The sequence below is a fragment of the Falco rusticolus genome, chromosome 6 (genome assembly GCF_015220075.1).
Source record: "Falco rusticolus isolate bFalRus1 chromosome 6, bFalRus1.pri, whole genome shotgun sequence".
NCBI lineage: Eukaryota > Metazoa > Chordata > Aves > Falconiformes > Falconidae > Falco > Falco rusticolus.
In genome coordinates, this window is record NC_051192.1 from 51,977,680 (window position 1) to 52,005,143 (window position 27,464).

A 27,464-nucleotide genomic window follows, 5' to 3' on the forward strand; every position below is an offset into this window, starting at 1 on the left:
AAAGTGCAATGCAGTTTTAAGGAACAACATGTGTAAGAGTCTATGATGCTCCTTTATAAACCAGCATTCCCAAAAGAGGTACAAGAGTAAAACTCAGCTGCAGCTTGGCTGCTACTGTCTTCCTCATGGTTAGATGAAGGAAAACCAAAACAATAATAACAAAAAGTTGGTGTGACATCAATCCAGCATAAATTAAATTCGGCAGCAAATTTGCGATTGTTAAGGCAGATTTTCTCGAAGATGTTACTGAAAATTGATGAATATGGTAGAACCACTTGCAAACTCAGTTACAATGATATGAAGATCCCTGTCTTTCATAGCTAGCACTACAACCTACTCTACATTCGCTTAAATGAAACACAATTACTCTCCATACGTTCTCCTGCCCCATGCTTTTCTCTCTGGCCTTTGAGTATAGCTATTTCACACCTGTATTATATTGGTTCATTATTTTCAATAGCTGTATCAATGCATTTAATAAATAATTTCTCAAAACATCTCCCCTGTTATTCCTTCAGTTTCAGGAAGAAAAAAAAATGGAAAGAATGTTTGAACAAACCTGGAACAAAAGGGAATACTTACAAAATGTAGCACATCACTACATTATGCAACTAATCTATAGAAAGGCTTATCTCCTGTGATTTAATGGAATGATCAACACCGGCATAATTTGGTTTAAACAACTTGATACCTATCTACAGGACATGTGTAATTCCCAGTTTGTGGCACTAAACTGTGTTTTATTCTGCTACATAAATTCAACTTCACATGTCCCTACACACTGACATGCATTTTCAAAATATTTACCATTCCGTAGCAGGTATCTAGGGCTGACTTTTGTTCTGAGAAGCCAGGTAACAATACGAGAGCGGCAGTAAGCGACCGAGATAACTGTAAGCCTGTTAAGGTTCACCTTGCCCTTTCCAGCCGGGAGTTTTGCACACTTGGCCCCTCGAGGCACACAGAGCCCCGAGGAGCATCAGCTACGGGCACAGCCTGAGGCGGGGGGAGGCTGCGGCGGGTCCCGGGGGGGGGGGGCGGGGGACACGCTGACAAAGGATGCTGCCGCTGTCCCTCCCCACCCCCGTACGCTGCCAGCAGCCCGAAAGGTCGGATGTGTCTCCGTGACCGCCCAGCAGGGGTGTGACACCAGCAGCCCCCCGCCCCCCCTCCTCCGCCCAGCCGCCCCCCCCTGCGGTACGGTGTATAACGGGGCTCTGCGCGCGGTGGCCCCCCGCCCCCTCATCCCGAGGGCACCCAGGGGGCTCGCACACCCCCCCCGGCAGCCACGGACCGATCAGCGACAGCCCAAGGCGGAGCGACGGAGGCGCCGAGGCTGCTGCCACACAAAAGTTGAGTCATTTATTCAAATAAATAAAAACGAACTTTTATGTACAAATATACAAAAGCATCACGCACACCTTATAAAGTACTCGGAAGCCTTAAAAAAAACAAAAGACGGGCGGCGAAGCAGGACGCCCACAGCCGGCCCCGCTCCCTCCCAGCACCCCGGCACCGGCGGGCGGGGGCAGGCGCCGCTCCTTTGTCCCTCGCCGCACAGCGGCGCCGCCGCTCCGGGGATCGGCTCCGGGGACCGGCTCCGCCTTCACCCGCCGGGTCTCCCCCGGCGCGGCCGGCGTCACAAAGGCCCAGGCGGCCCCGCCGGGCCGCTCCCGCGGCCCCCCCGCCCCCCGCCCCGGTGGGGCTCAGAGGGTGCCCAGGTGCGGCAGCGTCTCCAGCCTGTCGGGGCGGTCGCGCCCGGCCGCGCTCTCCACGCCGCGCAGCCACTCGGTGCATTTCCGTACCAGCCCCTCGTCCACCGCGGCCCCCGCCGCCGCCGCCTCCTCCTCCTCGTACTCCTCGTCGTCGTAGCGGTGCCGGTCGTTGAGCAGCGAAATCTTCAGCAGAGCGCGCAGGTCGCCGCCCGCCCGGGCGCCGCGCCGCGCCGGGGCCGGGGCCGCTCTGCCGCCGGGGGAGGGGGCGGGCTGCCCCCGCTGCCGCTCCAGGTTGCGGCGCTGCAGCACCCGGATGGCCTCCGGGGGCAGGCTCAGCGAGAAGCGCAGCGCCGGCTCCCCCGCCGCCCGCCGAGGCTCTCGCAGGAGCGGCTGGCGGCCCCCGGCGCCCCGGGCGGCCCCGCGGCTGCGGCGGGGCGGGCGGCGGCCGCGACCCCCGCTCGGCCGGCGGCCGGCGCTGCAGCGAGGAGCAGGGCCAGGAGCTGGAGAGGGGCCCCGCCCGCTCCGGGGGCGCCCCCCGCGCCTTCCGCGCCGCCTTCTCCTCCGCGGGCCGAGCCGCTGCCTTCTTGGGGGCCGCCGCCGCTTTCCTGGGCTGCGCCCGGGCGGCGGGGGCCGGCAGGAGGGGCGGCAGGGAGGCGGTGCGGCCGGGCGCTCCCTCCGGCTCCTCGCCGCGGGCCCAGGGGGCGGCGGGGCGCGCTCCGGGCAGGGCGGCGCATCTCCCCGCGGGGGGCAGGGCCCCGCGGCGCGCCGGGGCTGCAGCCCATGGCGAGCGGCGGACGAGCGGCCCCCGGCCGGCGGCGGCAGCGCGGGGCGTGGGCTCGTCTGCGCCGACGGCCGCTGCTTTTCCCCCTCGGTAAGCCGGCCCCCGTCCCGCCCTTCGCCCGCCCCGGCAACACCCTTCCCCGGCGCGGGGCGGGGATGAGGTGTCCCCCCGGCGCCGGCCGTCCCGCGGCGCCTCCCGCGAAGGAAGGGTAGGGAACGGGGGGCCCCGGCCCCGGGGGCAGGCTGACACCTCCCCAGTTCCTCTCAAAGTCCTCAGGCCTCCCAGCGTGAAGGGGCGGGTTCTGAATGCCACGTTAAAGCGGCATCCTCCCGCCACCGTCAAAGCATCAGCGATACTTTGAGCAGCCTGGCCGTCGCAGCGCCACGAGGAGGGGCGGGCGGAGGGGGCAGGGCGCCGCCAGGCGCGCCGGGACCGGGGGCAGGCTGGCACCCCGCCGTGCCCCAACACGCACAAGTCAGTTCGAGGACAAGAGCAACTCGGCTTGGCAAGAGCCAGCCTGGTCCCGAGACCCTTCTGCCTCGCCTTAGCTCCTCCTGTGACTGAAACAAAGCTCAACGCTTCTGCAGGGTTTTTGTTATTATTCTCTCTCTCTTTTGTTGTTGTGTTGAGGAGGAAGGCAGTTGCCTCCTACCTTTTAAAAGTAACCTAAACACTAATAGAGGTTTGGGGAGGTTTCATAGGGTAGCAATAAGTAAACACGTATTCCTATGAATCCAAGATTACTACCTCTTCAAAATATAGTCTAAAAAGCCACCGCCTGTAATTTCTACAGATTCTACTTCAAAGTACTATGTTAATTAGGGTACCAGAATTTTATCAACAGATGGTGTAAGAGTCAGTCTATAGAGAACAATATTGTCTCAACATTGCCAACAGAGACCTGGAGATGGAATGTGGTCCTCATGGACACCAAGACACAAAGACCCTGGGAAAGAGAACTGCACGGTACGAGGAGTACTATGCCGCTCCCTGCAACCTGGGATTGAGTAAGGCCACATAACAGCTGTCCAGAAGATGGATCACAACTGTGGTCATAACACCGAACCAGAAAACAATACAAGAACACGCCTCCTGGTCTGAAGCTACCCACCTCTGGGGCAAGATAACCTGGCTCGAGAAGGCGGAGACTGGCGGGAGTCCATAGACCAGAGGAGGAGCAAGGTGTGTTGCCTGGCATAAAAAGTTGCCAACTTTTTAGCAACTGAACTTTGGAGATCTTCCCCACCAAGGATCACAACGATCGGAAGGACCGGTGGGATGCTGCCTGGACCTGGGACCCTAGGGACGCCTTGGACCCATGGTGGTAGCTATAATCCTCTTTTCTTTTTACTTTACCTTTTATTCACTTTCTGTCTTTCTACCTATCGCATGCTGCTTTATGGGCAAACAATAAAATTGTGCTGTTTAATTGAAGCATAACCCCTTGGCGTGGTCACCTTGATTTTTGCGCTTTGAGATCATAGTTAATGAACCATCACGAGTCCACTGAGTGGACCGTGACAGATGGGTAGGATGTATGCGATCCACAGGGATAAGAGATCTTCACATCTGTGGTTTCACACTGTCATAAAAGGGTATCATACAATGAGGATGCATCAGCTGTGAACTTTTGGAACATTCATAGACAACAAACAGGCAGATGTGAAGGTGCACAAATACTGACAAAAGAACACAGGGTGTATGCAAATAAAGAAAGTTTATCCTTACATGTTCAGGACAGAAAAAGAAGACTGCACATGATATAAACAGACCAAAGTGCATACAAAAACATACCAGTACATGGAACTTCTGGACCTCAGTTCTTGAACCCATTCTGTTCTGGTGATCTTGAGTGTTAACTGATGAGTGTTAGCTTTGTTATTTACCATAGCACATAAATTACAAAAACCCACAAAACAACAAAAAACAAACCAACCTAAATAACTACTACCATTCTAATTAAAGATCACAGTGAAGGTGATTGTGTACCAGAACTGGTGGTTGATGTGCAAAACCAGCTCCAGAGCAAACAACCACCCAGTCCTGAAGCACTGACCAGTGGAATGGGATCTCTCCAGTGCCAGCTGTGGTCAGCAGCAGCATAGTAATTTCCAGGATGACATCCATCACTACCTACACACATACTAGTTCATCTTTAATGCAAACTGAAAACCGAAAGGAACTAAAAATTCACTCAAGGGTCCATCAGCATCCATGGGCTGTGACAGGCAGAGCTGGAAAGGCTGTCATTACACCACGCAGCACTAACAAGCCCAAGACCCTGCTGCAGCAATCAGGACTACCTGGTCCCCTATCACCAGCAGGAAGGATGCCTCACTGGCACTTGTACATTACTGTTACTAGTCAGTTAAAAGGTGTGGCCTGATCAGCAGTTAGCTGCAAAATCACGCAATCATCCTTCACACAGCTTCCCAAAACATGTTGCTATTTTGTGCAACATACACTGAGATATACAGGAATGTACTGCAATTTGTCTCTTTAGCCTCAACCCTGAATACTTACAGGCAGGGGGCTTTTTCCCCTTCCTGAAACTGCAGCTCGCATCTCTTCAAATCTTGTCAGAAAGAAAAAATAAAACCCAAAACAATTGGGGTTTAGAAAGCACATAATCAAGCACATCCATCCTGTGCTAAAAAGAACCTTCTGTAATATATCAGCCACCAAATACCAAGGATTTCACTTTGATCCTGAATAACTGAATAGCTCTTAGTTGCAAAAAACCAGAAATGAGACATCTTATTGAAGCTAGGCAAAGTATTAAGAGTATTTCACTTCAATCTGTTATCAGTTTAAGTCAGAATAAACAGTTTGTCTAAATACTACACAAAGAAGCTTTAAAATCACTTCTGCAAACCTAATTGCCAAATTAGGATACAGTCATATATATATATCCCACTTTTTATATTTTCATATTTATTCAAGTGTAATGCTGAATTTTTTAGCCCTCTATAGCCAATTTGTAAAGAAAAAATAGTTTAGGCACCTTTAAAACTTATCTATTTCACAAATCTCATTTATACATTAGCCGTAAGTTCTTCTAGTAAAAAGTATTTAAGTATGAAAGTAAAAAAAAAGTTTTAAATATAGATTTTTAATAAAATCCAACAAGCTTTAAACAGACCTTTCACATACTCACTCTCATTAGGATTTTTCCATAAGGCACATGGATAGACATTTTAAAGGAGCAGTTAGTTATAACTTACCAAATCTTTACAACGTTTATAAAACTCTGTCTTTGGAAAAGCGTACAACAAATAACATACAAATGTAAATGGCACATTGCAAATTTTAGAACTGTAAGTGAAATCTTTATGCATACTACCCAGATCTTAGTGGCTTGCCTACACTGGGGAATAAAGTGTTACTGGATGCAAGGTAGTTTTAAGACTACTCTGCACAAAGTATTTAAATGTACTTTTTTGTTAAAAAAAAGTCTAAAAGTTCCAGGATAAACACAAACAGTTTAACCAGTTTATTTTTAAAAAAAGTTTCTAGTAAAAATTTTAATTAATTCCCCAAATGCAAAAGGCAAGGAACATACTAAATTGTTACTGGGTATTGCATGAGTGGAAAAAGTACAGTTTTCAGGGCAAGATTCACAGAGGAATAAGACTTGGCTTTTAAAGCATACAGCGGATCCTGTTTGTAATTTACCCTAGACAGGATGTGAAGCATTTAATCACAGCATCCCTTTAAAAAGAAAAAAAAGTCAATTAAAATGTTATTTTCTTTATATACATATCAACCATTACATACTTAAAATATTACATAAACTAAAGATAAAAATCAATAGTTTATCAAGTGCAGGACCTTAACAGCCATTGTTACATTGACTACATCTACAGCACCAGCTAAAGCAAAGGCTCAAACCCACTCTGAAGCTCAGGTCTGCCCATATTGGCTAAGTCTTTAACACTGTTTATATTCAAGCACATGCTAAAATGCAGACAGTGTTAAAAATTGTTCTGCAGCACACTTGGTGGCTTAACAAAGGTCAAAACCTTATTTTGCAAAGGCTGGCCAGCAAGGGCAGGGCTGAGGAGCACGCCAAATCCAGACAATCAGCAAATCACAGGTGCTCTGAGTCCAAGCCACACTGGAGTTACACCATGGTGTTGCAGGGAAAAAAAAGCACAGGCTGAAGAGTCTGAAGTGCCCGTACTAAGACTGCAAGGTGAAGAGCCGGCTCAGCCAGCTTAAACTTTAAGGTTTGAAAGATCTGAAGAGGTCTGTTTCTTTAACTGACAATAAACAAATGGTTTTCTCACTATTCTGCTTAGATCACTCACTTCAATCTCCTTTATTTTTCATTATTTAAAACGATGTAACAACTTATTAAGGAGTGGAATCCATATTTTTTTTGTTAGTCAACTTGAAAAATGAAGAAAAATACTATGACTCCTTAAAGTCAGTGTATGTATGTTCTTTGTTGTCGGGGGTTTTTTCTGCCATGCCAGCAGGAGAGCCACAATAAAAAGACCACACAAACAAAAAACCACAAAACCACAGACAAGTAAATTGTTGTTAAGAGTAAACCTTTAACAGAGTTAAATCAAGTAATGATAATTTTGTTAAAATCAAGATAAATGCATACTTTAAATAAACTATATAATACTGTTGTCTGGCACTTAACGTGGTTTAGATCACTGTTTCCAGAAGGCAGGCAACCTATACATTAAATTTATGATAGCATTCCACGTAAGCAAGTAACTCAATAATCCGTAAAGAAATCACTGCACTCTTAAAGGCAGCCTGTGTAAAATTAAATTCTTTGGCTCAAAATCTAGTAGACAAGTAAAACCAAATAAATTAAAGTGGTGCATATAACAGTGGTTTTGTGTCCAGAACTTGAAGTAGTGTTGGTAGGGAAGAAAATACCAGTGACTAGTAGCTCAACTTGTTTTCTGGGCAGAGCAGAACATTTAAAAGACAAGGAGGGTAAGGAAGGAATGACCCTACTGAGACTGTCACAAGCCCACAGGAATTGTAAGAACTCAAGAATACTACTTTTGACTGGGTTAGCTTGAGATGTCAGAAATAGTAGAGATGACAATTTGAAGCCTGAGTTCAGTTCACAGTATTTAATCCATTGTAATTATCAACTACTATCTTAAAACAACAACAAAAAAATTATGTGGCTTACTCATCCCTAGATCAAATCTGAAGCTTAAAAAAAAAAATAAATCGACAGTACAAATTTTTTGGCAAAGACAGAAACACTACAGGGAGATACCAGATGAAAGGGCCAGACAATACTTTGTATTTTTCCCCCACTTCCACTACAGAAAAACTCATTAAGTAATATATAAACATGGAAGCACTTTATTTTTTACAAAACCACACTGCTGAAAGACCAAATGCATTTTACATGAAACACTACAGAAAAAATAGATTCTTCCATTTGTTAACTTGCATGTGGTTTCATAATGTGTTTGGCTAGCTTCTGTTGCCTTTTTGTACACACAAGATTGAAAAGAGAAAGAGAAGCTTGCCAAAATGAAAATTAGCATGAAGCATTGCCTTTGCCTCTCCTAAAAATGGAGAAATTCAGAAGTAGACTTAGCAGCTGAAGCTATGCTTGTTTGTTTGCTTTTATCTAAGACCTCAGATCCATAAGTTATCTTTAATTTTAGTACTGAAAAAGTCACTATTGCATCAATCTTTTTAAATCACTGGAGAATTGAAAAAAAAAAAACAAAACCACCTCTATTTTCAGTGATGAAAACTAGAATGAAATTTAACAAAGAACTACTATGCACTTGTATTTGAAGCTTATATTAAGCATTACTTTGAGCTCAGCTATATCATTTTCTAAAAAAAGCAAAAGTAAACGGAAGAGGTTATATTTTTCACATACTACATTTACAGTCTTTTTTTCCCCTCCCTAGCATAAAGATAACTGACTGTTGTTAAGATGGAAGTTACTATGCAGACTCACCTTGCAAAAGGAATATATGACAGACTATACCTGGAAAAAAAAGGAAAAAAGTATGTTTGACTGAGTGTTCACGTGCTCAATTATTTCACTTTAGTCAAGCATTAATAAAAGCAACCTGTTGTAACAAAACTTTTAAACAAGATTACCTACTCAATGTAATGCTTACCCAAGAAAAGATGACATATTTGGGCAAGAACTTACTGTACCACCAAGGATTTTCCACTTTTTCTTGGGTTTTTATATCATTTGTAACTTCTACTGCACATAAACTTAAAGACTGATTTACTATCACGAGACTCAAAAGGAATGGATTTTTCTGGGAAAACTGTAGTCTTCAATATGACAGCTACAACTTTTTCCAGTTTAAAAATATACATTACTACAGAAATAGACATTAATCATATTATTTATGTAACTCTATAGATATATGCTGTAGTATGAATAGTACACTACAATCATGACACTCAGCTGATAATTCTATTATCCTCTGAAACTTGCTTCTCACGTGACTCCAGGCCATGCTTTGTTCTCATGCCCAGACTGACCACCTAATAGATGTGAAGCTGTCTGCTGTAAACATGTAGAACACTGAGTTAGCAGTCTTCCCTCTATCTGGCACCAAGCACTTACCTGGGCCCAGCACAAGGCCCAACAGGCCCTATCCTCAACAAATGGTTATTTGTCCTCAGACCCAAGTTCAGTAGAGACACTGTGTATTCAGGGCAAGTTCAAACAGGAACTGTAGTTACCTGGGGTTGTCTACTAGCACCAAGTAATTCACTTGGGACAAGGACAACGAATCTCCATAGAAAAAGCAGTAACTTCCAAAACTTAGGACAGGTTTGCAAGCATTCACCCAGTGTGCCTGCACATTCCCAGGCCCAGCCCTTGAGCGCACCTGGATGGTCATCACAGTACCCGCTGCACACTAGATCTACCCTTTCACATGCACCCGCTCTTTACCCAGTGCTGCTCAATATTCTTAGGCAGGACACACACCATAGAAATGTTACATAGTTTCCTCCACTTCAAAAATGAAAATTTAGTTAGAACCCAAAAAAAGAGGGAGATAATCAGAAGAAGGGCATATGGATATACAGTTACTTTCACAACAGAGAAAAGGCATGAGAATTTTTTTGCATCTATATTCCTTTCAGAATGTTTCAAATAAGTTCACACATCACAGAATATATTTAAAATTACCATTTTTGCAAGATGATTGCATATAGATTTTGCTGAAGTTACACAACCTAACTTTGAAAAACAGATTGAGGCTAGCATTTGGGCAAAATTACATTATGCAAAGCACATTATAAAGCTATATATATAATCACAGAGGTAGGGGCAGGGAGAAGAAATTAAAATGAATTTTAAGAATCTTACCAGGTCATTGCCAACATCTGCAATATGCAGAATAGCAGTGCCAAACCTTTTTTGTTCCACTAAGTAAAAATAAATATTGCAAGTTAGTTAGTTTTGCACCAGTCTATACCATAAACAATTGCAACAGCGCGTTCAAAAATTTAGTTAACTGACAATGCCCAGATTTCCTTGTCTTAATTTGCTAGTCCTTTCTGCTCCAAGAACTCTCCATTTATTTTTGTCACTCCATTAGCATCATGCTATGAAAACCTTCTCCAGCTTTGAAAATGCTTAACAGCATCAATGCTATTGCTTTCACTTTCATTCATGATGCTGTACTTCTGCAAATATGTCAGTTCACTTCAGCTACACGTTTACTCCTATAGAACATACAGCCAGTTTGTCAATCAAGATTCCTGACACTACTTTTTCTGTCTCTCTTCCTTTGCCTTAATCAGTTTAATATTAGAAACCCATGGTTTCTAACAACCACTACATGCTCTCTGATATTCTCTGACAAATGTAAAATTTGTATAATTACAAATCACTAAGTACATTTTAACTCGCTTTTCTTAGTTCTTATTCTGCAGACTGAACCTGATGCTCTAGATTTTGTACCTTCCACCTGCATGTGCTGTAGACGAGAATACATTTGCCTTGTAGCCAGAAGGCTCATCACGCCACCTAAACTCAACTGCAGTTGAAAACACGAATACCACACACAAGCTCATCTTTCCTCTAGAACTGAACTGTATGTTTAAAGCTGTAATGCAATTAACAAACTAACCAAGCTAGATTGCTCTTTAGAGGAACAAAGTATTCTCACTCACCCAGAATACAGCACACAGAGTCAATACTAGGAAAAGCTGGGGGAAGATGAAAGGACAGACACACATACACACAAAAAAAAATGAATACTCAAATACACAACAAAGCAAATACAATAACTGTTTTCATGTTTTCAATGGGTAATCAGCATTTTCAGAATTGACTCATGAAAAAAGTAGAGCCAAAGGCTGTCACACAATGACTATATGCTGAAATCCATGTAAAGTTGTGTTTTTGAAAGCACAGTATGATGTGCTCCATGGCCAGAAGGGCTGGGCCAAGTCTTAGAAGAAAGAGGCAGGAACCAATTTCAGGAACCAGGAGGAGTATAACCAGGTCTGTGTAGCCTTATGTGTTGGGTCTATTAAGAGGTGGGCTTTGGTGATAAAGGCTGATTGAAAGCAATCAAATAGCCTGGGAACTGCTATTCTATTATTTCAGTACACTGTATCATTTTGGATCTAGTATTCATAACATCAACCTCTGACAAGAAAGGTACACGCATCACTACGAACAATCCATTATTAAAAACACTCGTTCACAATTAGAGTATTTGGCAAACACAGGCTCTGCTTCTGCCAGTGTTTTTTCACCTTCTGCCAGTAATGAAGAGCCCACTAGGGAGCAGCTGCTTCATAGACAGTGCAAGACCTCACATGAGGCTTTATTCAAGCTACTTAAATACCTCTGATAGAACATTACAGTGATATGGTTTACTGTGCCAAATTAACCACACCATTTGTGCAAACTTAACCATCATTTGAACTCTTCCACTGAATCTCACCTGGCTCTCCCCATTTGTCATTACACATAGCAGAAAACAGAATGAAACTCTAATTTTCACTGGAAAAAAAAGTTTGCTTTTCATGGAAAGAGATAAAAATAACACACTCTTGAAATTTTTCAAACATTTGTGACTCCCAAGTTGCCTACAATTCTAGCTTTGTGTTAAGATGAGGATGAAAACAAACACATCCCAATTTTTCTAACCTGTAGTTTTCCAGTTCTTCCCCGTATTACTGAATTTTTCTATCCTAATGATCTTAGCTCTCATCCAACGTTCCTGTTCCTTATTAGATGAAACCTTTCACTCTGTCTTTTCCTAACAGTGTTGGTAGCTTCTCTGAACAGCTAGGTAGGTCTGTGATGTTTTCCCTACTCTGTTCTCTTCCCATTCCCTGACAAGTCTTGTATCTATAGCCTTCAAAGCAAGTTTTCTTTGTCAACCTGTCTGAGCACAGTGGATGATAGGATCATCAGAGCAAATAATTTTTGTGCTGGCTGTTTTACCGCCTGGCTCAGGCCCTCAGCTTCACCAGAAAAAGGCCACAGCTGTGAGGTATTGGAGAATTCATGCTCAGCAAACACAGACTCTGGAGGACTGGAGATATTCTTGGGGTATTTTTAGGGCAGACCTAGGAAACATAACTTCCCTAGGACTTAGTATGACTTGGAAGAGATGGCAAAATGTCACCTCTTTAACAAAGCTCGGAGTCCAAGCAAGGATCCAGGCACTTCTCCAGAAGGTGTGGGCAAACGTGAGCTTCTCTAGTGAGATTATAACTTTTCCCCCCCCCCCCATGTGGGTGTGTGAGAGAGAGACAGCCACCCAAAAAGAATTCACGAAGGGTTTCTTGTCCACATCAGCTGTAATCAACTAGAAAAGAAAGTTGTGTGACAGGGAGTATAGGACAGCCAGCTACATTTCAAAATAAGAGTTGAAAAATCAGGAGGAGCAAGAGAGAAAATAAGTACAAAACCAAAGCAAGCAAGTGTAGAAACTTGTTTTTAACTACCTAATACAGAGTTTTGGGATAGGAATTCTGAGATTTGGGACAAGGCTGGTTTTCCCATGTTCCTGGAAGAAGTGATCGTCATCAAAGTAAAAGGAGCCAAGGACCTCAGAATGGAGAAACATGAAGCTGAAGCTTCCCAGACATTGGGGAGAGAAATTAATTTTCTCCATTGCTTTGAAAGTGCTAAACCATTAAGCTACACAGACAGAGCTGCAGGCAACAAACAACTGTCAAGCTAGACTTGGTAACCACCGACTTCCCACAGCAGCTGAACGGTGTCTCTCTAGCCTTGAAGAAATGGTTTAGAAAATAAATTAATCTAATATTAATATTTAGTAAAGAACATTTTACACCAAATGATTAATTAAAAATATCATAAGCAACAAAACCACAGGCTCATAGAAGGGAGTTAGATAAACTTTATGATACACAAAGCTAATCAACTTGACTATTGTTACTCAGTACAAAGAAGAGGTAGACTGAGAAATAACCTCCCTTTAGTAAAGTCTCAAATTTAGCCTTGAGGCTAAAGGAAAACTTTTTAGCAAAAGGAAGTAAAGATAGTATATTTACCAACACCAAAATTGTAGCTATTAATCTTTTTGGCTCAAACATGGCTTTCAGTTGCTTCACTGGCCCCATCAGGAAACATGTACTAATAGGAGGGAAAAAACAAAACAAGTGGTAAATCACTTTCAAATAAACCTTTGTAAAAGACAATAGGTCATTAACCAGTTTTCCAACAGTCAGATGACTACAAAGCCTTTAAAAAAAGGCATTTCAGTGTGCGGCAACAGAGAGCTGCTAGAATGAAAGGTGAAATACTCCACTAATTTAATCCTGGAAACAGCTTACACATATTGAATCACTCCTGGTCAGGGAATTCTTTCCTTACCACTTATAGCAGAGGGTTGTCAAGTTGAAGTCTATTGAATTTCACATTGAGACTGTTCTACAAACTGACTTGCCAAAAGAATGCAAAGAATACAAAGACCAAACTTCTGTAGAAAATTTCAGTTTAACAATAAACTTCTTACCCAAGCAGCACACAAGTAGCTACAATCAGTATTACAGGGAAGCTCTAACTCTTTGCCCAAACTAAGAAAGAAAGAAAGAAAGAAAGAAAGAAAGAAAAAAAAAAAAAAAAAAGGAAAAAGTTCAGTAGTTTGTTTTAAATCCTCCTTTCTTCTACTCTGTAGTTAACTTCAAGGGAGAATTAGAACCATCAGCAACACTATACTGTACCGGTTCATGCAAAGAAATGCGATACGAACTAAAAATTCACAATCGTAGGAGTAATTATCTGGCTTCAAATATTCTGAGATGAGTCCCTCCCTGTCACTGAAGCCATTCTGCTTTATAGAAAAACAGAAAAACTTAGTAAGGGAGCAAGAATGTCTGTAACTTTGTGGTGGTCCGAATGCTTTACTACAGAAAGGAAATCTAGTCTAGCTCCTTTTCTAGGTAATATTTATATTAAATGAAACAACCAGTGGCAGGAAGGAGTTTGGTAAGCTCCCTTTCCAAAACCAGTCATAAGCCTGGTGAAGCACACATCTTCTAAGATGGAAGAAATATGGGAATCCACAGCCCAAGCAGTAAACTGAAGCCATGACCTTTCACAGCCCGATGTTGTCCTACCAGCAACTCTGTGTATATATCCTCTTCACTTTTTTTTTCTAAGTTGCATAGACAGAACTCAGAAGTCCATATTAAAAGGAAAAAAATGTTTTCTCAATTAAATAGAAAAAAAATATTTAAATTCACTGCAACCCAAACTAACTTTTTTTTCAGTATTTTTTAATCATGGCTGCTGGGCCATAAAATTAAGACACAAAAAAAAAAAAGAGACTGAAAAGCTACAATAAAAAATTAGCTAGTGGAAGGATTGGGATGATAAAAATATTGGCTAGTAGTAAAAACGAGGGAGGTTCACCACATAAAAGAGGCAGAAAAAATACAGAAAGTAAAATACATTGATGCCAGCCTGATTAGCATCGAAAGACAGATATCACAAGAGTTTCTCAAGAGATGTGAGAGAATCCATAGGGAGCAGGAAGGCTGGAAGAAATCTAGAGGTCCTCCACTTACACAGGATCCTCCTTATAGACAACATATTCTGTAGGAGATACACTCATCATCCCAGAGAAGGAACAAGTAAGTGTAATTGTTTTCGTGTTTGTGGCTGGAAAATCATAGTAGAAGCAGGCTAGATAGGACTACTTCATAAGAGTGTTAACTGCATTTGTTTTAAATACAGATTTGCAAACAAACCTGGAAAAGTTTAAATCTCCTTGTCAGTTTTGGAACTTTATTGTCATTTCCTACAGTTCTTAGCACATAGTTGCCTGTTGTTCATATCTAAAAGGACTACTGAAGGGGAAGGGGGCCCTTTTTTGCTTCTAACTTTAGTTGGAGTCCAGACTAAAGTTTTTCAGCATTCTCCTAAAAGAAATACCAGTCTGTAAAACCTTTCCTCTTAGTTCACTGACAGTTAGGCTTGATTAGCATGAAGTTTCTAAAATGCTAATTTGATTTGAAGCAGTGATAACACATACAAAATACTAGGTAAAAAAACCACACATAAAACAAGCCAAAACCAAAACAAATAAAAAAACCACCAACAAAGATTAAAGAGTAAGGTAAGGGAAAGAAAGGGAAACAGTCAATTTTGTCTACCTCCAATATTAACTTTTTGTCTTTTTTTAGTATGAGATGGAATAGTTACACAAATGAGACTCAACTCCAGTATAAACATTTTTGTCCCCTGACAAAATTGTTGAGGAAAAGCAATACACCATCACATTTCTCAAATGTTAACAGTACTCACCTGAATTTTAACAGATCAAGAATGCTTTGACTCAAGAGTTAAGTGACTCAACTAAGGTCACAGAGCCCATGAAAGTCAAGAGCAGACTCCATGGGTTTTAAGTCCCATGACCATGCTTCAGATACGATGGGACAGTAAGAGGAGGACAAACAAAAACTGAAAATACTTTATTGACATCAAATTCTTACACGTCTTTCAAACAGCGAAAGAAGTTTTTTGATCCTAGGAGGTCCCTGCTGCAAATCTTTTAAGACTAATTATTATGGGGAACAGAGAATCATAGAGTTTAAAAATACACTGTGAACGATATTTAGATTCTGCCTGGCCTTACAGTCAAAAGGAGGATTTCCTGAACCCCTCCTTTTTCAAAGAGTTTTCCCACAAACGGAACGTTCTCTCTGTTAAAAGCAAAAAAGCTCCTTCCAGTAACAAAGCATCCACACAGTGGGCAGACTACCAGTTTGCCCCTGAAACTGAGGTACCTCTGTACCTGGCAGAAGGACTTAGCTGTAAAAAGTACAAAACATTCAGCCAGCAATTTGTTATTCATACTTCAGATAGCAGTTGTGGTGTCTCCACAAAACAATCATGTAAGGCATCACAATGGGGCAATGACAAGTGAATAATTGATATTCACCAATTATGATAAACTTAAAACTTTAAGACAAACACAATTTTATGTTATTAGCATTTCAATATGAAAACAATGTTTATACAGCACAAACAGACATCATTTGAGAGTACAAGCAAATGGGAATGCAGATGAAAAAGAGGGTATTTTTCTATTAACAATAATTAAGAAATCGTACCTGGCTAATGCAGCAATATTTCCCAGGGTGTAAAACACTGCACAAAGTTTGATCCCCTTCAGGAACCATAGCGATGCTCCCTATAAAAGATAGTTTATCGGTATGTTTGTAATCAGTTAATTCAATTTACTTAGATTTTATAGCCTATAAATATACTTTCAGACTATGAAAAGCATCATTCTAACATATACCAGTAGACTGTTTTGCAGCAGTCAATTCAGCATACTTCTATTGCCACCTACAGGCAAAGTAATATATTGGTTTACTATATTTCACAATGTTTTTACAACTAAGCAATGTTTATTTATATTGCTTATAACGTTTCTTTGTACTGTTTCTATTCTACTTAGGACACTTCCGGTTGCGTTACAATGCCCCACTATACATCACACACACCTGCACACAAAGGATAATAGGTGTTAAAGCTCAGACATGGCATGTACTAAAATTTGTGATTATACTGGTTAATTATTACCTGCAAAAAAATATGGAGGGGTGGAAGAAGTCAACCAAATAATGCTTAAGCAACCCTAAAAAAGGGTGATTCCAACCAGTCTTGAGCTCCCTCCCAAGAACCTGCCCCCTCTCCAACGCAAGCATGTGGCCAGAGTTTGTCACTGTACTTGCCATAGATACCAATATGAGTAATACCACTCCCCAGTGCCTTTACTGAGCTGATTACCGCTTAAATAAGACTCCTCATGGGTAAGACCCGTCTCATAGGTAGGACTCGGGGACTCTAGCAAATCACAAGTTTTGAGAAAGAATCAGAAGCTTCCACCTGCAGGACAATCCAGTGACTGGCAATCTTGAAGTGAGAGCCTCAATCTACAGGCTGCTCTCCACAGCTGCTTCTTTCTGTCATTACATGTCTCCTTGGTTTAAAAAACTTTTCATGGTAAATGGAAGAGCAGCAGTAGTCATTTAAATAATGGCAAAACCAGAAACTAATACACACAGGACAAGTTTCTCCATCCTACTACCAGAATGCATTAGGAGGCAAGATGATCAGCCTGACAGTATCCACAAAAAATGCAAATGTTACCAACACACATTGGCCAAAGGCTGCTGACTAGTTTACATCAAAAGTCACGCTCCGTGAAAAACCAACACTCTACTCCATACTGAAAAAAAAGAAAAAAAAGAAAGAAAAACCAAAACCATCAGTCTGAATACTTCCCCAATGTTATTCCACCTGTTTCCTGGACCTTCCATACAGATGAAGAACTGCCTTGTACTGCAAGTTACCTGTGTCAGATTTTGATAGACCCAATCAATCAACAGATCTCAACTTTTAACTACAGATTTGAGCCTCCTGCCAACACCTCAAGTTCAAGAATGAACAGATGATCTGCTGACTGTAAGATCAATAGGAGTGCAGCAGGTTTTTCAATTGTCAACATGCTACCACAGTCATCACCTGTTGATTTGTGAGAATGACAGGTTGGTTACACCTGTGGTTTCTTCAGCATTTAAAAAGCTTTCAAGTCTCCCCCTCCTCTTCCCCTTTTATTGCAGAGAATAAAAAGAAGACGGGTACACACTGAAGAGCAGCGCAAGCTCTTTCCTAGTATACCAGTCACAAATCTAAATTAAAAACAGAGCATATTTTGTCAGTGTTCAAACCTTTTAGTAAGAAATGTTAATAGGCTACAATAAAAATGTTCTCTGCTGTGAACAGAAGAAAGATGGTCAAAATCATAATTTACAGAACAGCCCCTACATGCTAATTATAAGCTTGAAGTCCAGTTAAGTTTATGGATACAAAATTTAGGATACAGGATAAAGCAAACACAGAATCCTATAAAAAGTATGAATATGAACAAGATTCAACTGTAGAACAGTAATATAGTACTGGGGAAAAAACAAACCCGAACTTTACTTACAAGAATAGAACATACAACACCAGCAACGAAACATATGGCAAACCACCTGATTCGAGTACCAAAGCTGAGTGTAGAGGCATCGAGGACCTTAACAGAAGAGGGGAAAAAAAAAAAGGGGGGGATTACAAACCCAGTTTTAAACAATCTAAGGATATTTTTCTTTGCTATTGAAGTCCTTCATTTCAAACAAAATATTTTTTTAGTGAGAAAGTTATTTTACCTTGCTTAACAGTTGCTTGCATATTAATTATTTCAGTTTAAGAAATTGTATTAGCAAACTGGAAACATATTTCCAAAACAAACAAACGAAAAAAGACAAAACTTGTGAAGGTACATCCTGGCACTGAAGCAATACTGCTCCACTTGGAAAGAGACTTTCTTTTTACTGTACAGTTATGACTGAAAATAAACGCAATTGTACCAAAGCAGAAGAACGAATGGACCTTCTAGTAATTTGCAGATGAATCTATTTGTGCAGCACTGCATGTTCCTATAGACATGACTACCTTTTTCTGTTACTAGACAGAACCCATGGTACATGTTAATACAAGTATCCACTGCAAGCATTATGATCCCACTTCAACTACTGTTCCTTACAGGGCGAAAGTGCAGGCAGGTCTCATCAGACAGCCAGCTTGACCAAAGGGATCATTTTACTTCCTGCTTCTCCAAGTATGACTCCAGAACCTGTAAGACCCCTTAATGAGCTGAGCTAGCTGACAGCTCCCAGAAGCGAGAACTAGTGTTTCTTCTATTCTGATGACTTAGTCCCATGCTAGACTAATGAGCCAAACCAGCTCGGCAAGATGTCAGAAAAGTGGGGGGGCTGACCTACGAGCCAGGGCCACAAAGCTGGCAGAAGAACAGCTCCTTTCAGCAGAAGTGTTTTCTTAGATATGCTCAGCTCATCTTCTCCACCCATGCTTTAAGAACACCATATTTCAGCTTACTCTGGGTGACTAAAATTAAAATATACTTTCTATTCTAAATTGGTCTATCAAGTGAAGTGTTGCTACAGTTATGTAAGATGACCATAAAAAGCTAACTTGTCTATTTGCTCAGATGACACAAGCAAACTTGTCCTCTTGTTACCTAGTCTACACATATTTTTAATCAAGTATTATTAACCAAATGTACAAGTTAGGGCTTCCCCAGTCAATTTGTTTGATGTTTCTCCTAATCTCTTGAAAAATTTCTCTTTCAGGCAGTGGTAAGTGAATGAATGAAATTTGGTTACTGCTTAGAATGATTTCACATCTGTACAAATGAAGAATCTATACCTAGTTTGACAAAAAAGGGCCACAAACAAGCACATATTTATGTGCTGTGATGAATCAGCATCTGAATGTACATGAACACGGAATAGCTTGGCCTACTTATAAAGAAATTACTAATCTTATTTAATCAAATTAAATACTTTGAATGTTTACTTAAGAAGGGGGATCAGGGTATGTAAAATAATCTTTTACACTTGCATACTCTCCCAGCAGACTGAGAGCTGGGATACAACACTGTTCTGAATTCTCTTTCCCTGTCTCTGTGTTTAACAGTTAAGGCAGAACTTCCCAAAGGGCAGAAGATGCAGCTTACCTTGTTGGGTCCAAATTTTTATCCTTATGTATGCATTAAAGAAAGACAAAAACAGCAACTGAAAGATACCGTTGATAGTCATATTCCTGAATGCATTCACATGTAAGATGCAGGAAGAACTGGTAGGGCATAACTTAAGATAGCTATTTGAGTCATGCTTTTAGTTACACCTATTCCTGCAACTAACCACACATACACACAAAAAAAAAAAAAGAAAAAAAAGAAAAACGCACAACAAAAAAAGGGAAAGAAAAACGCACAACAAAAAAAGGGAAAGAAAAACGCACAACAAAAAAGGGAAAGAAAAACGCACAACAAAAAAAGGGAAAGAAAAACGCACAACAAAAAAAGGGAAAGAAAAACGCACAACAAAAAAAGGGAAAGAAAAACAAGAGTAAAAATCCTTTCCACCCCTGCACAGAAATTAAGTGTGGATGGGCCAATACTATCAGTACATGCAGTGCACACATTTCAGATTGCCTAGAAAACAGGGAAAGGATGAAGGTAAATAATTTCTTCAGATATATTAGGCACATGGCTGCTACTTACTGCTATTCTACTTCTAGTATTAATATCTGATGGTGTTCCTAAAACAACTACCAGGAAATGTGGGGTTTTTTTTCATATAAATTTGAAGTTAGCTTTATCTTCATTTAAATCCCTAACAGTTATTAGGTGGAAAAAAATACCAACACCATAAATGAGTGAACCACACAAAGGTTTGGAGCAAAAAACGCTACGAGATTTAAAGTGTGATTTTAAAACTAGTTTAATACATTTCATGGACTTAATTCTTAAAAACTTAAGATTGCCAATACATCCACATGAACTGCAAGAAGATAAGCTGTGGCACAAGGGCTGCCAGAGCACCACAACACAGCATTCTCTGTAATAATAAAACTAAATAAATTAATTGGCATTAAAATGAAGGCTAATCCTTCAACCATTCCTGATGTCATCACCATTTATGTTATCAAGCTGGACCTTGTTAATACAGTGTTTAAAATCCTGAAACTGGAGATCTGGTAACGCATTTTCTTATTCCCTGGGACCTAATACTCTTTAAGTTTCACGGAAGCAATGGAACTGGCTACCTCTCCGAGATGTCTGTTTCACACCTGTAGTGAAGCACCTTGCTGCAAAAGTTTAGTAACAGGTACATAGTTCAACTACTTAAACCACAGACTTCAGCTTGTGCTAAAATGCCAGGCTACAATCTGTTAAAAGTTGAGGACCTGACACACCCCCTGCCTATTTTGCCATGTGTGCTGCAGGAGCTGCAATTTCTGTAAAAGGAGCAGAGACCCCCTGAAGTAACAGCTTAATTTCTTATACCTACATTCAGAGACTATGAACCAAAACCCTAAGAAAAAGTTAGTATGTCTAAGCTGTCTTATGCAACAAAAGCAGGAAGCAACGTAAGGGTGATTAGGAATTTTGTTTGTTGCCTTGACAAAAGCTGTACAGCTAATCCTAGAGTTCAGATAAAAGGAGTCGGCGTTATACTCTATGGTAATTGCTTCTCAGGAGACTGAAAAAAGTGCCATGCAAATTCCACATCTGGTGGAAGGCTGATACAGAGAACTGTGCCGTAGCGGTAGCAAGGGAGTTCCTCTAAACCATACACTTCTTGCAATACTGCTTATGAGCTTGCTTCTAAGCAATATAAACCCCCCGAAAGCAACTAATAGAAATTCATAGTTTTCTACAGCAAAACTGTAATGCCAAGTCTCTGGGCAAGAAGCAAAGATTTTTATTCCCAGGATATTTCAAGTAAATATTACATCAAAGAAATGATCAAGACATCCAGAAATCAAGAGGAAACCCTAAGTGCAAACTGCAATCTACAAGGCAGACTTCCTGAAACATGGAGTCTTGCAACAGTCTAATTTCACAAGTTGCAAGCAACTGGTGTTTTTACTGAATGGCTTGCTATGAACACACACCAAATCATACAAACTATAATCTGCACAGCTGCCTTTGATCAAAAACATTTCTTGTGGTTTTGAACATCCACCTAGGCTCCCCCCATATATTAATGACCCTATAAAAGTTTTCCATGTGGGAAAACAAAAAAATAGAAACACTTTCTTTTACAGGTTTTAAGAAATGTTCCAGAAGTTAACAATTACATTTTTACTGACAGTAAATTTAAGAATACGAAAGTAACTGAGAAAACTCAATCTCAAAAAAATGTTGAATACATTTGCAGAACTGAGTTCCTAAGCAATATTTAAAAAAATATCTGTAGAGACATATTTTCATCTTTCCTTAGCAGGCTTCCTTATATGTATTTGTATCAACACTTTAGAGTAAAATGTAAGAATCATAAATATGTGGTCTATTCCTCCTTGCTTAAATCTTGTTGAATGCTTTAAGCAGTTATCAATCAACAAATTGTCATGAAACTACAGCCAGAAAATAAGCCGATCAAACAACGGACTGATTTTATATTGGTCTTGGTGTTGATAAAACTAAATAGCACAACGCTGCCCTGACAACAGCATCACACTGATACATTTCAGTAATGAATTCCTTTAATTCCTTTTTTTTATATATATTTAAGAATAATTGATCTAATTGCAGCTGAAAACAACAGCTGGTCACCTGAGGAGTTTAGAAAGTACAGAAAGGCTTCACTGAATTATCTACCAACACAGTTGTCTCACTATATACTTCTACTTTACTTAACAGCAATTACTACTGACTTTGTGGCAACAGTTCTGCAAAAAATCACAAAGGACAAGAATACAGATATCTGTGAATATGAACCATATGATGGCTATTACAAAACTATCAGCTATTCCGAAGAGAGGGCCACTGTTTTTAACCAAACACATGACACTGTTCCGGAAAGGTCACGTGAAATAGTTGATTTTTATACCCAAAATGCATAACCTTATTATTTTCTTTCACAACCTTATCTCTTAAAAAGTATCCTTCTCTGTATGGGTGCACGTATTTTATTGCTCTGTTAAACAGACTTTAAAAATAGTCGACGCCATTCAGCTGTAAAGCTGTGACTTTAGTGAATCTCACATATTAATTTCCTCACTAAAAAGAGGCTTGATTTCCAGTGGTCTAGAAATACATTGCTACTTTGAGAATACTTGCAGCAGAGACACTGCCTGACCTAAACACTGGAGTTTTTCTTTGGTGGGTGTCTATTTACTTTAAAGATGATCTTTCTGATTCATCTCAGCACGAAGTTCCTCTGCTGTACACCGAAGACATATTTTCTTCTATCATGTACTGGATAGGCTTTAAATATGGGCAGATTTTTGCTGCATTAAGTCTTCTCCAGCTATAACGTCATCATTACACTCAACAGTCAAATCATATATACTTTGGTTACTGGCATTTAACAAACACCAAATTCTTAGCTCAGTTCTCTCCACCCTAGGATATACACCTCAAACAGAAAAGTATTAAATACTCAGGCATGTACCTATTGATCACTGACTTAAAACAAAAATCACTGTGTCAAGCAAAGGAGAAGACTATGTCACTATCATGTGTCTCATGTAAGATGTGCCTGGGGACAGCAGATTAATTCATTCTCTTGCAACTGAACTAAGATGAACAGAGATGTAAGCATATCTAAAATAAAATCCGAAGGTGAAGCATCCCTCTCAAACGCTGGCAGCCAGTTCTGGTGTGGAAAGACACAGAGGCCACGCTGCTTCCACAGTCAGTCAGGCGGGACTGCGATTCAGCTGTTTTGTTGGGGCAAAGAGGCCAAGTTCATAAACCTTGAAGACCAGCAGCAACTCAGCACAAAGACAACTGAAGCATGTCAGCAGCAAGCTGCTAGAACTAGCGTTACGCCGTAGAAACCAACAATAGTGAGGTTATGCTAGTTCCCCAAGGTTTATTAGCTGCAGCTCACATCAGGGCTGCCCTGTGTTCCAGCTTCCTCCACCATGCTCCAGCAGCATGTAGCACATCAGGATATTCCATGATTGGGGGGAGGGGGGGGGAAACGACGGACACGGATGGACACACACTCTGACCTGCAGTCACATCAATTAAAAAGGACGTGACGGTATAAATGGCTCTTTATAAGCCTGCTCAGCTTTGTTTCAATCTCGAAGTTCGGTCTCAGAAGTGTATGGTGTCCAAACACAGCAAAAAACCAAACCAAACCCTGAAACTGACTATGAGAAAGACTGTGGGGAAGAAATGGAAAAATTAAGTTGTACTAGACGAGTACGGGGTGAAAAAGGAACTTCAGCATAATACACACAAAATGATCTTTACCTAGAGGAAGACCTCTGCTTTTGCAAATTCAAGGGCATAAAGGAATGGAGAAGCAATTTAGAAAGAAACGCTCTTGTTTAACTGATCATCAAGTACCAAGGCCATGCAGGAGGAATAGTGTGCACAAGACGAGGAGGCCCCGTTATCCCGAAGCGGGACGTGGGAAATAAACCCAAAGGCCCTGAAACCCCCGCCGCAGGGAGCTCCTCCGTACACCGCCAGCTCGCCAAGGCTCCCGCTACCGGGCCCGGCCCGGTGCCCGCAAGGGCCGCGGGGGGAAGTGCGGGAAACGCGGTAGCGCCGGAGGCCGCGGACACCGGTGCGGGCCCGGGCGGCTTCGGCGAGGCCCCGTCACGGCGCTGGCGACGCTCGGCCCGCTGCGGGGAGCGGGAAGAGGAACGGCCCCTCGCCGGGCGGTACCTGCGCAGTCAGTCCCTGCTCTTCGTCGTCCTGCCCGGTCAGCACCCGCCGCAGCTTCTCCATGCCGCCCCTCGGGCAGGGCCGGGCCGCGCCGCGCCGGAGGGGACGGGACGGCACCGGACCGCACGCCCCTGCCGGGTCCCGGCCGCAACCGGAAGTGACGCGCGGCTGCGAACTTCGCCCCCTGGCGGCGGTTGGGCGGTGCCGCGGCTCCGCGCCTGCGCGCTTGGGCGGGGGGCGGCCCCACGGGCGGCCCCGACGGCGCTACCGGCCGCCGCCCCGGCAGCCCCGGCAGCCCCCCCGGCAGCCCCGGCAGCGGTGAGATGGGCGCCGGTTTGCGCCTGGCCGGAGGCACTGAGGAGGAGGAAGGGCGGCCTTCCCCGCGTGTCCCGGCTTCACCGGTGCGGGCGGAACAGGCTTATTTCGGTGCGCACGGAAACGTGCTGTGCAAGAGCCCGGCAGTGCGAGCTGCGCGTTAAACAGCGCCGTGCGCGGGGGCGGGGCGGTGCCGCGCCGTGACCCGCGGCCCTGGCGTGTCCGGGGCCGCCTCCCCCGGAGCACCGGTGCCCTGGAGCGGCCGGCCGGGCCCCCTGCCGCCCCGGGTGGGCCGTGGGCGCGGTGCGGGTGGGCCGGGCGGGGGGGTCACCCAGCGGGCGGCAGCGCACCGGTGCGAACGGCCTGGGCGTGCCTCGAGTGAGGGACGTCTGCTGCGTCCCGCAGGCCGCCAGCGAGAAGCCAGGTGTTTTTCCAGTTACACGTGGGTGGGCTGGAAAGAAGTGGGAATAGCTGTAAAGGCCGCCTTCTGCGGGTAACCGTAACGCACATATTAACGTGGAGGTTTCCAGTATGGCTCTGTGTTGTCAACCTCTGCCCCTGGGAGCAGGGGTATGGTGGGGGCCACCACGCTCCCCTGTGTCTTGGCTGCCTCGCCTGCTCATTCCCAGTAGCACCGCAGCCATCACCCACTCTGCTCCAGCATGGTCGCTCCGCATAAGCCCTGTCCTGTGCTGCGCAGATGCTGAGCCCGCATGGCCTCTGCGGCTGGTCCTGCGCCCTGGCACGTGGCTCTGCCGTGTGACCAGCCCTCGGAGGAGCACCACAGCTCTGGCCAGGATGGTTTGCAGGGGGAACAAGGCTGGCAGCCAAGGGAAAAGGACCCAGTGATGGCAAGGTGTGCCCGGCCTGCTGCTTGTCTGCAGTGACAGCAGGCAGCAACGTGGGGCAGGGCGGGAGAGGAGCATGAGTGATAAGGGCAGAGTAACCTGCTGCTGTGTGAGTGAAACTTTTGATAAGAGTCAGGGCAGCGGAGCCCCCAGTGACGCCCTTCAGGACAGAAACCTTTCCCTACCTCTTCCTGGGGGAAGGTTTCCCCTCTCCGTGACAGGAGAGCTCCCACTCTGTTCCTGTCCCCACGCACACTTAAGAATCTTGTTTCCCACACACCTTGCACATTGGCTTTTAGGTGAAACACGTGGACCCAAACCATACCTTTCCAGCCTGATGACAAGCCATCAGCACCTCAGGAAGCTTTAGATCAAGGCCAGAATTCGGAATGGGAGAAACACTTGCAGACATGTGTAAAAGTAGTCTAACACACCAAAATGGTGAGCTTAATGTGGCCAATACCTTGCAAGGAACTAAGCAGGGAGAATGTCTGGAAGGGAGCAACATGACCATGACCCTCAGAACAGGGGAAGAGAAATGAGAAAAGGGATGGGGGGTGTGGGGTGTGTGCACAAAAATCATTTCCTAGCATGTGGCATGCCCAGTGGCCCCATGCCTACAGCTGCCAGGAGAAAGGGAGAGGCCCAGCTGGTCATGGCATCCCATCTGGAGCTTGCTGCCACCTGCTTGACTTGGATGCCTTGGGTGTTTTGCAGTTAAGATGGGCCAGAGGTAGTGAGTGGAGGTCCTTGGTGACATCTTCCTCCTCTGCAGCTCATCCAGAGGTGTCGACATGGGAGTGTCATTTAGTGGTGGCTCTGAACAGAACTGGTTGCCAGCAGGAACTGCTGTTCCCATGCCCCCCCTACACCTGCCACCCCAGACCAAGAACTGCTTCCTGGAGGATCGTGCCAGTGACTATATTGATGGGGTCCTTTCTCTCTCCTCTTGCCTCCCTGGGGCCTCTCTTCTTCATCAGGGGACCCCACAGAATAGAGGAAAGCATGCCTGCCTACCCTGGAGGAGGAACCAAGGCAGTCTGTGGCTTACAACTGCACGCCCCCAGCTTCCCGGGAGCAAAATTTTCTGCAGAACAGTGGGAGCACTAGGACAGACCCATCCCTGCCCTGACTTCTGCCTGTGAGGAACAGGGGAAATGAAGATTTGAAGTATTCAGCCCACCAGGGCCTGGCAGGCTACATCCATACAGCTTGAACCCCAGGAAGCTCTCTCCCCTACAGCCTGTTTAGTTCTGCAGTAGCAGAATAGCTAGAAGCTCAAGGCATTTGGATACAGGGGGCAGGGAAGCAGAGCTGGTATTAGCTGGTGGGAGCAGAAACTAGCTTTTTTGGTTTTGCACTGAATGGAGGACAGAAAACCTACTGGTGCTTCAGGTGCCTCTCAGGGAGGTCAGTGAGACCTTTTTAATACAGCATCCAGTGTACTTTGCGTCATGGCTGCATAATGCTAAGGGTTTTGCTTGCCTCACTGCTATTTGCTTGAACAGATGGATGGCAAAAATTACCCACAGTTTACTTTTGCTAGTTCCTCTGTTCCACAGAAATGCTGTGGGCTCATGCTTCTACTGGAAATGGCATGACAACAAAAGTGTCAGAGCATGGCAGCCTCCTCCCCATGTCCTCCCAAGCAACAGACAACCCGCAGATTAATTCTTTGGACTCCCTACTAAAACCAAAGCTGTGCAAGCCATTCTGTATCTCCATAGTCTTCTCACAAAGCCCCAACCCAAGTGACTACTCAAGGTGCCATGTTTCATCTTCAAGGTGGTAACGCACAGTCAGAAGAAGCCTCAGGCGCAGGACCCCCCTCCCCTCCTACTCATCCGTAGAAAGGCAGTACCTGTTTGTTCAAGTTGGATGCTGCCATGCTAATACCAGGAATTACTGAGGTAGGGTGTGGTGGGGAGCAGGCCAGAGAGGTGCTGCTGATTGTGCCTTCACAAAAGTCTTCTGCAAGATTCAGGCGTGGGGAGCTGGCTTGATGCCAGAGAGAACATTCACCTCTAGACTCGCCCTCATGGCAACCCCAGGACTCAGAGACATC

At 43.7% G+C, this 27,464-nt stretch overlaps 2 protein-coding genes and 2 long non-coding RNA genes across 5 annotated transcripts; 1 reads left to right on the plus strand and 3 right to left on the minus strand.

The window, feature by feature from the left end:
- Nucleotides 1-1,583: 1,583 nt before the first annotated feature.
- On the minus strand, nucleotides 1,584-4,329 carry PRR18 (proline rich 18). The gene is given in 3 exon segments (XM_037391828.1): nucleotides 1,584-2,166; nucleotides 2,168-3,144; nucleotides 4,291-4,329. Coding segments are annotated over 3 exon segments (1,476 nt in total). The 3' UTR covers nucleotides 1,584-1,706.
- On the minus strand, nucleotides 4,195-24,407 carry SFT2D1 (SFT2 domain containing 1). Of its 2 annotated transcripts, XM_037391309.1 has the most exons (8): nucleotides 24,237-24,406; nucleotides 17,967-18,053; nucleotides 16,081-16,160; nucleotides 13,015-13,096; nucleotides 10,648-10,683; nucleotides 9,839-9,897; nucleotides 8,456-8,485; nucleotides 4,195-6,207 (listed from the first exon to the last, which is right to left on the minus strand). In XM_037391309.1, the coding sequence occupies exons 1-8, from the start codon at nucleotides 24,297-24,299 to the stop codon at nucleotides 6,168-6,170; spliced, it is 477 nt and encodes a 158-aa protein (XP_037247206.1). In that variant the 5' UTR covers nucleotides 24,300-24,406; the 3' UTR covers nucleotides 4,195-6,167. The 2 variants fall into 2 exon arrangements, with proteins under 2 accessions (XP_037247206.1, XP_037247207.1); XM_037391310.1 differs by lacking the exon at nucleotides 17,967-18,053 and having other exon boundaries at nucleotides 24,237-24,407.
- LOC119149708 lies at nucleotides 13,559-26,817 on the plus strand. Its single transcript, XR_005104839.1, has 3 exons — nucleotides 13,559-13,905; nucleotides 18,704-18,708; nucleotides 26,806-26,817. It is a non-coding gene; the product is annotated as an uncharacterized LOC119149708 (long non-coding RNA).
- Nucleotides 20,308-24,224, minus strand: LOC119149707. Its single transcript, XR_005104838.1, has 2 exons — nucleotides 23,817-24,224; nucleotides 20,308-23,725 (listed from the first exon to the last, which is right to left on the minus strand). It is a non-coding gene; the product is annotated as an uncharacterized LOC119149707 (long non-coding RNA).
- Nucleotides 26,818-27,464: the final 647 nt, after the last annotated feature.